The sequence below is a fragment of the Maniola jurtina genome, chromosome 27 (assembly GCF_905333055.1).
Source record: "Maniola jurtina chromosome 27, ilManJurt1.1, whole genome shotgun sequence".
NCBI lineage: Eukaryota > Metazoa > Arthropoda > Insecta > Lepidoptera > Nymphalidae > Maniola > Maniola jurtina.
The window spans coordinates 5,075,809-5,090,680 of NC_060055.1; the positions used below are offsets into that span (position 1 = coordinate 5,075,809).

At 38.8% G+C, this 14,872-nt stretch overlaps 1 protein-coding gene across 1 annotated transcript in view; it reads right to left on the reverse strand.

Annotated features, from left to right (window-relative positions):
* Window positions 1-14,872, reverse strand: part of LOC123878970 (diacylglycerol kinase 1) — an 84,378-nt gene that overhangs the window by 21,513 nt on the left and 47,993 nt on the right. Inside the window, exon 3 of the mRNA XM_045926374.1 lies at window positions 13,774-13,841. Within this exon, the coding sequence (XP_045782330.1) occupies window positions 13,774-13,841 (68 nt within the window). The remainder of the gene's footprint in view (window positions 1-13,773; window positions 13,842-14,872) is intronic.

Here is a 14,872-nt window from a genome sequence, read left to right on the forward strand (position 1 = left end):
AGTCATTTATTGAAATTGGGTACTATTGTACACTTTCTGATTGTCAAACAATGATGTTGTAAATATATTTTAGTAAGGCTGATTTTAGATAATCCTATTTCAGTGAGGTTGATGGTTGAATATAATATAATAGCGAGTTCGGGGATTCACTGCGCCAAATTTTCGGAGTTATGCGCGTTTTAAGCAATTAAATATCACTTGGTTTAGCGGTGAAGGAAAACATTGTCAGGAAACCTGCATGCCTGAGTAATCTTCATGAAAGCAAATAAATAAATCTGAATCTGAATCTGAATCTTCATGACGTTCTTAAAGGTGTGTGACGTTTGTCAATCCTCACTTGGTTTGCATGGTGGACTAAGACCAGAACCCTTCTCATTCTGAGAGAAACCCATGCTCAGTAGTGAGCTGGGCATGGGTTGATGAATGAATTGCAATCACAATTGGCCAAGATCGTGTCTGGAAATCCTTGTATTTAACCTATGTTTAGTCGTCAGAGGGCGTCTATCGATTGACAAGACAACTCTCATTAACTCTTCCTTTTGGCTTTGCCGCTGTCGGGTAAGTCAAAGTCAAAGTCAAAATTATTCAAAGTAGGTACTATTGTACTCCTTTTGATGTTCGGAGTTGTTATATTTGGGCGATAAGTGGTGATAATTAATTACGTAACTTAAAATTAAAGCTACGAGACTTCCAAACGCGCCCAAGTAAAAATACCCTTGTACAATACTAAAGCGAAAAGTGGCCAATTGGCTACTCTTGCTTTATTTTAACTTTTATTACTTTGTCCTATCTATCACAAACATAGTTCAAATATCTATCTATTCCGCGCAATGCTAATATCTACCAAAACTCTGTAACAACAAAGCTCATATTCAATTGACATTTGCATACAATAATATTAAAATCTATTCAAATGTATACTTTAAAGCTTTCAATACAAAGTTCATTTTCATTTTACATTTGCATCTGTTATTACAGGCTATTCAAATATATGCTTTGATGTTGTTTGAATAAAGTTCATTTTCAATTTACATTTGCATATATCGTTATTCAAATATGTACTTTAACATTGTTGAAATAAAGTCCATTTTCATTTGAAAGTTCCTCAACACGGTAGTATTTGAACAACCTGGGAGGCTAAAGGATTATTTAATGAGCTCGTTGCTTTGAAGGGGCGTAGGTTCAATCCGAAGGTTAATAATAATGAATTGCCTAATGCCTTAGTAATGGATTTTGACTTCGTCTGTGTTGGTGTTAGCTGGTGGGCGTGCTCTGCCTTTTTGGAGTGTTTTTTTTTTTTTTTGTTAAAACAGACTGGAAAGCGCTCTAAGGGGGTGCCGTGCGTGTGTCGGCGAGCGCCGGCACAGACGGGGTCCATACTTGTATAGATTCAATAACTTGAAAATAACTACAAACTTGACATTGGCTAATCAGAGTAAAGCCAGATTTAAAGAAGAAAAAAAGTAATGGATTCTTGCAGGTATCGCCACGGAATACTTGATGGTATAGGTATAGAAGGTACACTGCTGTTAATACCCGGCCGAGTTTGTTGTGGGCTCTTCTCAGACTTGGGCGCGTTAAGAACCCTCGTAGCTTTAGTTTTAAGTTACGTAATTAATTATCACCACTATATCGTACAATTTAACAATTCCGACCATCAAAAGGAGTACAATTGTACCTACTTTGAATAAATGATTTTGACTTTGACTTTGACTGTGCAAAGACGAATAAATCGTCGTGTCCTACGAATAACGCCACTGTTACAAAAGGTCTACTTTTCAGGAGGGGCATTTTTGTGTTTTAATACTGGACGAATCGGGCTGAAAGGCCGGATTTTCAACCCCTAAGGGGTAAAATAGGGGTTTGAAATTTGTGTAGTCTACGTGGATGAAGCCGCAGGTATAAGTTAGAATTAGTATAAACTAGCCGATGCCCGCGACTTCGCCCGCGTGGATTTAGGTTTTTCGAAATCCCGTGGGAACTGTCTGTACCAAATTTCATTAAAATCGGTTCAGTGGTTAGGCCGTGAAAACGTAGCAGACAAACAGACAGACAGACACACTTTCGCATTTATAATATTAGTATGGACACGGTAATATTAAATATTACCGTGGTATGGATTAGCGAGGCTATACATATATTTTTAGAACTGGAAAAACATTCGTCACCGAATGGAAGCGATAAAAACTAACAGTAAAATTGAATTGTGTGATCCGGATCCGATGGTCAAAGGTCCGAACACATCACAACTAATTCACATTCATTGCCAATGTTTATTTATCACTGAAATGGACGTATACAAGTACGCTGGAAGAGGCGTGTCATAAACAAGTGTAAATTAAAAATTTATAACACCCCCGAGAAGTGAAGGTTACAGTAACTAGAAAAGAGCTGACAACTTTCAAACGGCTGAACCGATTTTCTTGGATTATAACTAAGAACACTCTCGATCAAGCCACCTTCCAAACAAAATACTAAATTAAAATCGGTTCATTAGTTTAGGAGCTACGGTGCCTCAGACAGATACACACATACACGCGTCAAACTTCTAACACCCCCTCTTTTTGGGTCGGTGTTTAATAAATTCAGCCAAATCGTAATAATGGTTGATGCAGGTTTTTCGGAATCGAGCCACAGATCTGCAATTACATGTCCAGCGTACCTATTTGTATTAGTACGGGTCAGTGTTATTTATGTTTGTAATGCCTTTATCCTTCAATGAATTCGATGTCTCTATCATTTATTGGTTATTCTGAGATACATAGTTTTATTTTGAAGATATAATATTTCATACATAAACCATGTAATCTCGAGGAAAAGTAACATAATATTAATGGATTTAGGTTTTTAGGGTTCTGTAATCTGTACCTGAAAGCTGCCTAGGACCCTATTACTAAGCCTCCGCTATCCGTGCGTCCGTCCGTCTGTCTGTCTATCTGTCTGTCATCGGGCTGTATCTCGCGTACCGTAATAGATGGAGAGTTGTAACTACATATCTATGGTTGTAACATAATGTGTGTTTATTTCTATTGCCCCTATCATGTTCAAACCATTGCCAGTCCACTACAGCTGTGTACGGGTCTCTTCTCAGAGTGAGAAGGGTTTAGGCCATAGTCTGCCACGCTGGCCCAATGCGGATTGGCAGACTTCACACACCTTTGAGAACATGGAGAACTCTCAGGCATGCAGGATTCCTCGCGATGTTTTCCTTCACCGTTAAAGCAAGTGATATTTTTCTGAAAAGTTAGAGGTGCGTGTCCGGGATCGAACCCGCGACTTCCGATTAGGAGCCGGACGTTCTAACCACTAGGTGGTTAAATCACAGCTTCATTGCAACTATAATAACAAAAAAAAAATTTGAAATAGCTGCTATGAAAATTTAAAAACAAGTGTAAATTAAAAATTTATAACACCCCCGACAAGTGAAGGTTACAGTAACTAGAAAAGAGGTGATAACTTTCAAACGGCTGAACCGATTTTCTTGGATTATAGCTAAGAACACTCTCGATCAAGTCACCTTTCAAACAAAAAAAACTAAATTAAAATCGGTTCATTAGTTTAGGCGCTACGGTGCCACAGACAGATACACAGATACACAGACACACAGATACACAGATACACACGTCAAACTTATAACACCCCTCTTTTTGGGTCGGGGGTTAAAAAAATACTTCTTGTATGATGGCCGTTAGCTATCGTACAAGATCTCGTATCTTACCATGGTACGGAACCCTGTCTGAGTCAAACTTGCATACGAAGAACAGTTTTTAATTAAGTTTTCCTGAGGTTTTCACTTTAATTATAGAAATCACACTAATATTATAAAGGCGAAAGTTTGTATGTGTGTGTGTGTGTGTGTGTGTGTGTGTGTGTGTGTGTGTGTGTGTGTGTGTGTGTGTGTGTGTGTGTGTTTGTTACTCCTTCACGCAAAAACTACTGGACGGATTGGGCTGAAAATGGAGATAGATTATACCCTGGATTAGCACATAGGCTACTTTTTATCCCGGGAAATCAAAGAGTTCCCACGGGAATTTTAAAAAACCTACATCCACGCGAACGAAGTCGCGGGCATCAGCTAATAATAAGTAAAACTTGTGTTCTTTTGTAAGCCATGGAACCTAATTGCTTGTACCTGCTATGTAAGTCTGTTTAATTTAATTAAGCCTTCCTAAACGGTTGTTCCTGAGAAAAATAATTAAATTATGTATCCTGGGATGCTCCTGGGGTTAAAACCGACTATAACATTAATTTATATGAATATCTACATCCATAATTAATATTATAAATGCGAAAGTGTCTGTTTGTCTTTCTGCTAGCTTTTCACGGCCCAACAGTTTAACCGTTTTTGATGAAAGATACAGAGTTACCTTATATCCCGAGAAAGGACATAGAATGCTTTTTATCCCGGAAAATCATAGAGCTCCCACGGGATTCTTAAAGGCTCATCCGATTAACCAATTTATATAAAATAAAATTTGGTAGGTAATTTTGTACTTACAGAGTTAGCTTACATCTCGGGAAAGGACATAGAATACTTTTTATCCCGGAAAATCAAAGAGTTCCCACGGGATTCTGAAAGACCCATCTATTTATCTGATTTATATGAAATTTTGTACAGAGGTGTAGCTAGTATCCCGGAAACTGATATAGACAATTTTTATCCCGGAAAATGAAAGAGTTCCTACGGGATCAAAAAAAACCTAAATCCACGCGGACCAGATGGGTCTTTTAGAAGCCCATGGGAACTTTTTGATTTTCCGGGATAAAAAGTAGTCTATGTTTGTCCCCGGGATATAAGCTAACCCTGTACCAAACGTCAGAATCGGTTAAACTGTTGGGCCTTGACAGGAAACTCTTTGATTTTCCGGGATAAAAAGTAGCCTATGTGCTAATCCAGGGTATAATCCAGCCCAATCCGTCCAGTAGTTTGTGCGTGAAGGAGTAACAAACAAACATACACACACGCACACACACACACACACACACACATACAAACTTTCTCCTTTATAATATTATTCTCCTTCATAATATTATAGTGTGATGTGATGTGATAGTATGGATTGTGTCGGTCTCAACGAAAGAGACGGCGCTCTACGAAACCGCTATCCCTTTCTAAAGGCCGATGGACAATATTTCCTGCCGGGTACTGTAGTCGGTATTAATACAATAGCCGTATTCAATAGGTGATGATGATGGTGATGATTCTTCTAAAGTCTGTAATAATCCGTCCCTCGCCATCTCTATAACAAATTAGATCCCATTTTAACTTTGTTACTTTAGAAGTTCGCGCCCTTTGGGAATTGGCGCTAGGGTTGCCTCCTGTAAAATTTATAAACTAATAAAATAAAGAGAACTCCAGATTTCCGAGCGAAAAGGTACGTACACACAGGCACATCCGATTCTTTGCGGGAACCGTTTTTTACCCGACTACGGCCGCCAAAGCCAAAAGGAAGGGTTATGATTTTAGCAGTCTATGTAAGTATGTGTGTATATTTATATCAGATTCTGTGTGTACACGTAGCGTCTAATTTAGGCGCTACGCGTACCTGGTGTACGATATAACTGAACCAATTTTGATGAATGATGTGTCAACTGTCAATCATTTCGTTATTATGGTCTGGGTGACATAGGCTACATATTTTTATACAAAAACTGACCTGAAGGACGTTAAACATTAAAAAAAACCGGCCAAGTGCGAGTCAGACTCGCGCACCGAGGGTGCCGCACTCGGGTATTTTTCCGACATTTTGCACGATAAATCAAAAACGATAATGCATAAAAATAAAAAAAAATCTGTTTTAGAATGTAAAGCCCTTTCATAATATGATACCCCACTTGGTATAGACTATATACGAGGTGAGATATAGACTATGTCTTGGTTGTTATAGACTATGTCTTGGTTGGTATAGACTATGTCTTGGTATAGACTATAGGTGACTTGCACTTGGCCGGTTTTTTTTTTAATTTACAGACTAGCGCTTGGCTGCAATCAGACCTGCTAGCAAGTGATGATGCAGCCTAAGATGGAGCGCGCTTGCCTAGAAGTTGCCTATTCACTCTTGACTGAAGGTACCCATATTAAAAGGTTGAACGGGTTTTTTACTCAGTAAAATTCCGCAGGATATACATTTACTGAAAAACTTTTGAAATCCTTCCTGGGCGCTACCCAAACTGAGAAAACCTCTGACTGATGACCCTATCTTGTGACCCACAAAAGGTTTAAACATTAACAAACTTTTGCTACGGATCTGGACATTGATAGAAATAAAGGATACTTTGCGGACTTTGCGAAGAAATAAACAAACTAAGAACTTTCTTTGTTCGGGATTTGTTCGATTGATATGTTTAGGGCAAGGGACGTATTGAAAACTTTTGGTAGGTAATGCGACTTTTGGTAACCTATAAGTTTTTTCATAAATATTTTCTTTTTGGGCAGATAGTATGCCCTAGTTGATACAGGTATGGCATAATATAAACAAGTGTAAATTAAAAATTTTCAACACCCCCGACAAGTGAAGGTTACAGTAACTAGAAAAGAGCTGATAACTTCCAAACGGCTGAACCGATTTTCTTGGACTATTCCGCTATGATTCCGCGCCTACGATCCAAAGTATCTGAGTTTTCCAAAACATCATTTTCAAATAAATAATTATGTATCTAGGCAACGTCCATCGTGACAGCTTGACATTTGTCAATTGACACTTGAATATTATGAACCTAAGGGTTATCTAACCTTCTTTTCTACAAGAAAACTAGAAAAGAGCTGATAACTTTTCAACAGCTGAACCATTTTTTTTGGATTATAGCTAAGAACACTCTTGATCAAGCCAAGCCACCTTTCAAACAAAAAAAAGTAAATTAAAATCGGTTCATTCGTTTAGGCGCTACGATGCCACAGACAGATACACAGATACACAGACTCTTTTTGGGTCGGGGGTTAATAAAATAAATACTTAACTAGTGTAAATTAAAAAATAACACCCGCGACAAGTGAAGGTTACAGTAACTAGATAACTAGAAAAGAGCTGATAATTTATAACTAAGCTAGCCTGGCTTGGTTATAGATGCAGAATTATAAAAAAACAGCCAAGTGCGAGTCAGACTCACACGCACCGAGGGTTCCGTACTCGGATATTTTTACGACTTTTTACACGATAAATCAAAAACTATTATGCATTAAAATAAGTTAAAATAGTTTTTTTTTTAATGAAGTAACCACAAATTCGCAGTTTTTGGATTTTTCCTTTACTTGTGTTATAAGACTCTTAGTACCTACTTGACTTGCATGATTCTAAGTCAACGGGAAGTACCCTATAAGTTTTCTTGACAGACACGACAGACGGACCGACGGACAGACAGCCAGACAACAAAGTGTTCCTATAAGGGTTTCGTTTTTCCTTTTGTCGTACGGAACCCTAAAAATGGCTGTAACTACAATGATGACAGTAGCCAGCATCAGTTATCAGTGGAATGACAAAGCGCGCGATAATCGCGGTGTTGGTGTCAACAACTAAACGTACAGAATAACGACTTATAACGTAGGGTTGTCACTTTTACACAAACTCTCTAGTTTTGTCTACCACTTTTTTAAAAATCTTTAATAGGTATAAGGAGTTTTTTAGGGTTCCGTACCTCAAAAGGAAAAATGGAACCCTTATAAGGGAACCAAGGGCCCGACAACCCTTTTTTTCTTTTTTTTTTTGTTCGTGAGGAAAATCCGTCATGGATACAAGACCAAAGACCGAAAATACCTCGTTACTCCGCCAGCGGATGTCCGCCTCAGCAGACCCACCACTGGGACACTACGTGCCCCCAAACACCGTTAGAGGCATGCCGGAACTACAGCACGCCAACCTACCCGAGAATCACACTGTTAGCGACGGACCACCCCATGTCCATCATCCACAGGTCCTCTCGAGGGCTAGGGTTCGCGGAAATCCCCTTTCCACGTTCCCTATCCTCAACATCTCCCTCGCCCGTCACCACACTGGACAGGCGAGAGACCGGTGGGGCAGCTAGTGACTGGATGGGTGATGAAGCCCCACCACCAACCACCCAACACAGCCACACCTTCCGCTCCTGGGGCTATGCCCCATGGATGCGTCTACTGCGCCCTCTGCTAGGGACACTCAGAGGGACGCACGGACAACACCCCCTCCCCGCCAGGTCAATTAGCCATGGCTAACAATATCCGATGAAGAGAAATCGTTAACCATGTTACCAGGGTACACCGGCCCAAGCGCTGCTGCACACGAGGAGGTTACCTTGCTGGTACCCCACACTTGACAACCCTAATGTAACCCTTATTTGGGACGCCGTTGTGTCGGAGTCGTTGGCGTCCGCAAGGATTCCCTTGTTAGGGTGGCCAGGGCATTGTTTACAAACTGGTTACCAAATCGGTCCATCCGTTTAAGACACTACCTACAGACAAACAGACAAAGCTGTCTCACAGATGACACAGTTTATTTCGGCGCTCGTTCTGCTTGAGGTCTTGAAGAGGCGCCGGGATAACCTAACCCGTAGGTATAACTGGTAATGTGTGGCACAGCTTTAAAAAACCGGCCAAGTGCGAGTCAGACTCGCGCATCGAGGGTTCAGTACTCGGTTTTATTTCCGACATTTTGCACGATAAATCAAAAAGGTATTATGTATAAAAATAAATAACAAGTGTAAATTAAAAATTTATAACACCCCCGACAAGTGAAGGTTACAGTTACTAGAAAAGAACTGATAACTTTCAAACGGCTGAACCGATTTTCTTGGATTATAGCTAACAACACTTTCGATCAAGCCACCTTTCAAACAAAAAAAAACTAAATTAAAATCGGTTCATTAGTTTAGGAGCTACGATGTCACAGACAGATACACAGATATACAGATACACACGTCAAACTTATAACACCCCTCTTTTTGGGTCGGGGGTTAAAAATCTGTTTTAGAATGTACAGGTAAAGCCTTCATTATGGTAGGTACTCCACTTGGTATAGTTATCCTACTTTGAAAATTGAAACCACTATTAATTTTTTTTTTGTGATGTAACCACAAATTCACGGTTCACAAATTCGTCCGTGTGCTTTTAGGTTTTTCAAAAATCCCGTAGGAACCCTTTGATTTTCCGGGATAAAAAATAGCCTATGTCCGTCCTCGGGATATAAGCTAACTCTGTACCAAATTTCATCAAAATCGGTTAAATCGTTGGGCCGTGAAAGCTAGCAGACAGACAGACACATTTTCACATTTACAATATTAAGTATGGAATAAGCTTTTGATTCTATATAATACTAGCTAACGCCCGTGACTTCGTCCGCGTGGATTTATGTTTTTCGAAATCTCGTGGGAACTCTTTGATTTTCCGGGATAAAAAGTAGCCTATGTACTAATCCAGCATTTTGAATTTTAGGCAAATCCGTCCAGTAGTTTTTGCGTGAAGGAGTAACAAACACACACACACACACACATACACACAAACTTTCGCCTTTATAATATTAAAGTGTGATCATTCATGGACTTCAGAAAAATAACGCCTGCTTCTATACAATGAGAAAATTGTTAACATCGTGGTCACCCTACTTGAAATAGGACCACCCGCGATTCAAGTTTCAATGGCATCAATAATAATTAATTTATTGAGTACGACCTTAGAAGTTAGAAAGACCCCAGGGGTCGCAGGTTCGATTGTCGCCATTATCGTAAATCCATCCATACTAATATTTACTAATCCATACTAATATTATAAATGCGAAAGTGTGTCTGTCTGTCTGTCTGCTACCTCTTCACGGCCCAACAGTTTAACTAATTCTGACGTTTGGTACAGGGTTAGCTTATATCCCGGGGACGGACATAGGCTACTTTATATCTCGGAAAATCAAAGAGTTCCCACGGGATTCTTAAAGTCCTATCCGTTCAACCGATTTAAATGAAAGGGTACAGAGTTAGTTTGACATTCCGGAAATTGACATAGACAACTTTTATCCCGAAAAATCAAGGAGTTCCCACGGGATTTAAAAAGGAAACCTAAATCCACGCGGATGAAGTCGCGGGCATCATCTAGATTCTAGATACATCTTATATTCCGATGATATTAATTTATAGGAAAACTAGCTAACATCGTCCGTGTGAAACGCGTAGGTATTAATTAATTATTCACCTTCATTTTTTTAGTTTCATTCAGGAAAATCGGATATTTGAGCTGTTGCAGTTGGTTAAAAATTAAGAAATCCGTGTTTCAGGTTTTTGGAAATTTCGCCCCCGAGGTTTCCACCAAAAGCGACAAAAGCAGATCAGCCCCCCCCCAATTGTGTAAGAAAAACGATGAAAAAAATCTTTCCCTTGATTGGCTGTGAAAAAAAATCACATGTCGGTGGTTATTGAAGTCGGTTTTTTTTTAATTTTACAATTTTTAGTGACCCTACTGTATTAAAATATGCTATACCTGGTAAAAAATTCTACTGTTTACTAAGCTATTACACTGCTCGCGAGCAATTTGCTCTTATCCATTGAGGAGTTCTGTTGTCCATCTACGAAGATGTTCATCAGATCTTCACCAAACTTAAATGGCGGAGTAATCGCGTGACAAACATACAAAAAAAAAACTGACTGAAAATAAACAATTGGGGAGTTAGTTCTTGATATTTTACAGTTTGCACAAAGGCTCGTTAAACCATACGAATGAAACAGCATCATGTGACGTCATATCTACCCTCTCTGTCTATCATGACGTCACAAGTCACAACCAGGTCACATACTATTCCAGGGTCTCTATACTCTACACGTAACGTGACATTTAATAGAAATGCAACTTTATTTAGAACGATATACAGTCTAAAATTGTTTGACAATATTTACTAGGATATGGTGTAGTACTATTTAAGGACATGGTAGGTAATTTAATGGAAAAGCAACTTCAAACGTTCTAGTGTAGAGTTGAGTATCGTTTAACACGTTTTTAATAGATAGGTTTGATGGGTCATGACGTCACAGGGAACCATGTCGAGGTCTTCCGTGATGGAGTATGTGACCTATGACCTTTGTCGTAAAGCACAAAATGTCAAGCTATTTGCCTTGAATAATAGATGATGTTTACAGGAAAGTTGAAGAGATAAGGGTTTGGACAGACGGAAAGAGTGATGTTTGGAACTTAGATTTACATTGTTAGGGTTCCGTACCCGACGGTTGCCAACGGTTACGGGTTACGGGTCCCTATTACTAAGCCTCCGCTGTCCGTCCGTCTGTCTGTCAGCGGACTGTATTCCAAATTATAATATTTTTTTTTCTCTCTCGTCTGGCTTTACAAAGAATAGCCAATGTCAAGTTTGTAGTTATTTGTAACAAGTTATTTAAACTATACCAGTATGGACCCCGTCTGTGCTGGTGCTCGCCGACACACGCACGACACCCCCTTAGAGCGCTTTCCAGTCAGTTTTAACAAAAAAAAAACACTCCAAAAAGGCAGAACACGCCCGCCAGCTAACACCAACACAGACGAAGTCCATAATAAATAATAGAAAGAGAGAGTTATTTCAAAGTGGCCGCCATATATAAAAAAAAAATTAAAAAGTTAATTAGTACCTATATAATATTGTATCTCAGGCATGCAGGTTTCCTCACGATGTACTCCTTCACTATTTAATAGTTTTAAACGCACACAACTCCGAAAATTTAGAGGTGCGTGCCCGGGATCGAACCTCCGACCTCCTGAATATGAGGCAGACGTCCTAACTACTAAGCTATAACGGCTCTTTCTTTCACTGTACTCTATGCTCGAAAAGAAGTTAGTATAGTGTAGTCTGTCATGTAATCCCATACAAATGACAGAGACAAAAATCTCACTGGGCGTTAACCATTTTGAGGCACCAACCAATCACAAACATGTTTTCAAAAACATTCGAAATTCAATTTCAAAATCTTTTCAAAAAACATTCGGAATTCAATTCCAAAACTGTTTCGTTTATGATTGGTTGGTGCCTCAAAATGGTTGAAGCACACTGAGATTTTTGTCTCTGTCATTTGTATGGGATTACATGACAGAGAGAGCGCCACATTCTAACTTCTTTCCGTGGAAAGAATATAGGCTATCACTGATATATATTCTTTATTAACTTCGTTCGCGTGGATGTAGGTTTTTAAATTCCCGTGGGAACTCTTTGATTTTCCGGGATAAAAAGTAGCCTATGTGCTAATCCAGGATATTATCTATTCCCATTCCGAATTTCAGCCAAATCCGTCGAGTGGTTTTTGCGTGAAGGAGTAACAAACATACACACACACACACACATACAAACTTCCTCCTTTATAATATTAGTGTGATATCTAGTATCGATTGTGAATAATAAAGAACTAGGTCAAAGAATAAAATCGAACAATACCTACAAAAGCATTAATTTGAAAAGTTTTAACTATACATCCAGACAACCACTCAATTACTTGTTATTTGGTCTGGACTAGTTATTACGAATTGTTTTTAACTAGAAACGAGTTTCCGACATTTCCCATTAATTTAACTTGTCATTGGATTTTTTCTTTTGAACTATTTTATTCGATAACAAGTCTGGTTAAAAAAAAAAATTAAGAGGGGTCTCTCCGTCACTCGCTTCATACAAACGTAGTTCCAATTTCATTTGAATATTAAGCAACCAAAGTCCATGAAATTTTGCAGACATATTCTAGAAACTAATATCTATGTCTGTGGTTTTCCAGATTTCTGTTAAAATATTCGGTTTTAAAGTTACGCGGTCTTAAAAATTTTCATACAAATCTTTGCGCCCCTGAAATTTTAAAACTACATATTTTTAGAAAAATCTAAAACACCACAGATACAGATATTAGTTTCTAGAATATGTCTGCAAAATCTCATGGACTTTGGTTGCTTAATATTCTAATGAAATTGGAACTACGATTGTATGAAACGAGTGACGGAGAGAGCCCTGTTAACTAGAAACGAGTTTTCCGACATTTCCCATTAATTTAACTTGTCATTGGATTTTTCTTTTGAACTATTTTATTCGATAACAAGTCTGGTTAAAAAATTAATTAACGGGCAGAAATACGACAGCTCTGCCAAATAAAAACCAGCCAAGTGCGAGTCAGACTCGCGCACTAAGGGTTCCGTATTAGTCGTATTTTTTCGTCATTTCTCACGATGAATCAAAAGCTATTCGTACTCCATACTAATATTATTAATGCGAAAGTGTGTCTGTCTGTCTATCTGTCTGTCTGTCTGCTACGTTTTCACGGCCCAACCGCTGAACCGATTTTAATGAAAGGTACCGACTTGGGATACATCCCGGGAAGGACATCTACTTTTTATCCCGGAAAATCATCGAGTTCCCACGGGATTTTAAAAAACCCGGAATCCACGCGGTCGAAGCCGCGGGCCTCCTCTAGTTTTTAATAAAATAAATAAAAATCTGTTTTAGAATGTATGTAAAGCCCTTTCATATGATGCCCCACTTGGTATAGTTATGTATATGAAAACTGAAAATACACAAATTATTTGTTCATGAACACATTTAAATTTTTTTGTGATGTATGTAACCATAAATTCTCGGTTTCCGGATTTTCTCCTTTACTTGTACTATAAGACCTACCTACCAAACATGATTCTAGGTCAAGGGAAGTACCTTATATGTTTTCTTGACAGACAGGACAGACAGATAGACGGACAGACAGACAGACAACATTGACCCTATATGGGTTCCGTTTTTCCTTTTGAGATACGGAACTCTAAAAATCATTTAAAAGTAGCAATAATGCCCTCTGTCAATGTATACTTACCCCATCTGGATTCTGTTTCTTAACTTCCGCCAATTCCTTGAGAACATCTTCGAGTTTTCTGGTCGAATCTGAAAAAGAACATAGTGATATTAATTATTTTCTTAACCAACCCCCCGACCCAAAAAGAGGGGTGTTATAAGTTTGACGTGTGTATCTGTGTATCTGTCTGTGGCATCGTAGCTCCTAAACGAATGAACCGATTTTAATTTTGTTTTTTTTTTGTTTGAAAGGTGGCTTGATCGAGAGTGTTCTTAGCTATAATCCAAGAAAATCGGTTCAGCCGTTTGAAAGTAATCAGCTCTTTTCTAGTTTTCTTGTAAAAAAAGAAGGTTAGATAACCGTTAGGTTCATAATATTATGTCAATTGACAAATGTCAAGCTGTCAAGATGGACGTTGCCTACATACATAATTATTTATTTGAAAATGATGTTTTGGAAACTCAGATACTTTACATCGTAGGCGCGGAATAGTCCAAGAAAATCAGTTCAGCCGTTTGAAAGTTATCAGGTCTTTTTGGTCTTTTCTAGTTACTGTAACCTTCACTTGTCCGGGGGTGTTATAAATTTTTAATTTACACTTGTTAAATTTTAAGTTATTACTTCTACGATCCATGCCCTTAGCCCAATATTTGACAGGTGTCGATTCAGGACCAAAACCGACAGTTTCCTAACCCTAGTTCACTTTGGGTCAATATAGGATAGGTAATGTTAGTAAACCGCACCACGCAATACCTCTGGGATAGAAATTAATTTACTGAAGTGGAACGCGGACCATGTAAGTACTTGTATGTGGTTATGATATGGAGGTACGGCTATTATTGAGCGCTCGTCTCAGGGGAGTTATTAGTAATCCGACTATGGAAGCGGGTTATATTTATAGGCTGCTAGAGGATGCCCGCGACTTCGTCCGCGTGGATTTAGGTTTTTAAAGATCCCGTGGGAACTGTTTGATTTTCCGGGATAAAAAGTTGTAAGTATGTCAACTACAGAGACGCAAGCTGAGCTACCTTGGTACTTTTCTTACAAATCGGTTAAGCGGATGAGTTTTTAGCATCGATGTATAAGGAATCCCGTGGGAACTCTTTGATTTTCCGGGATA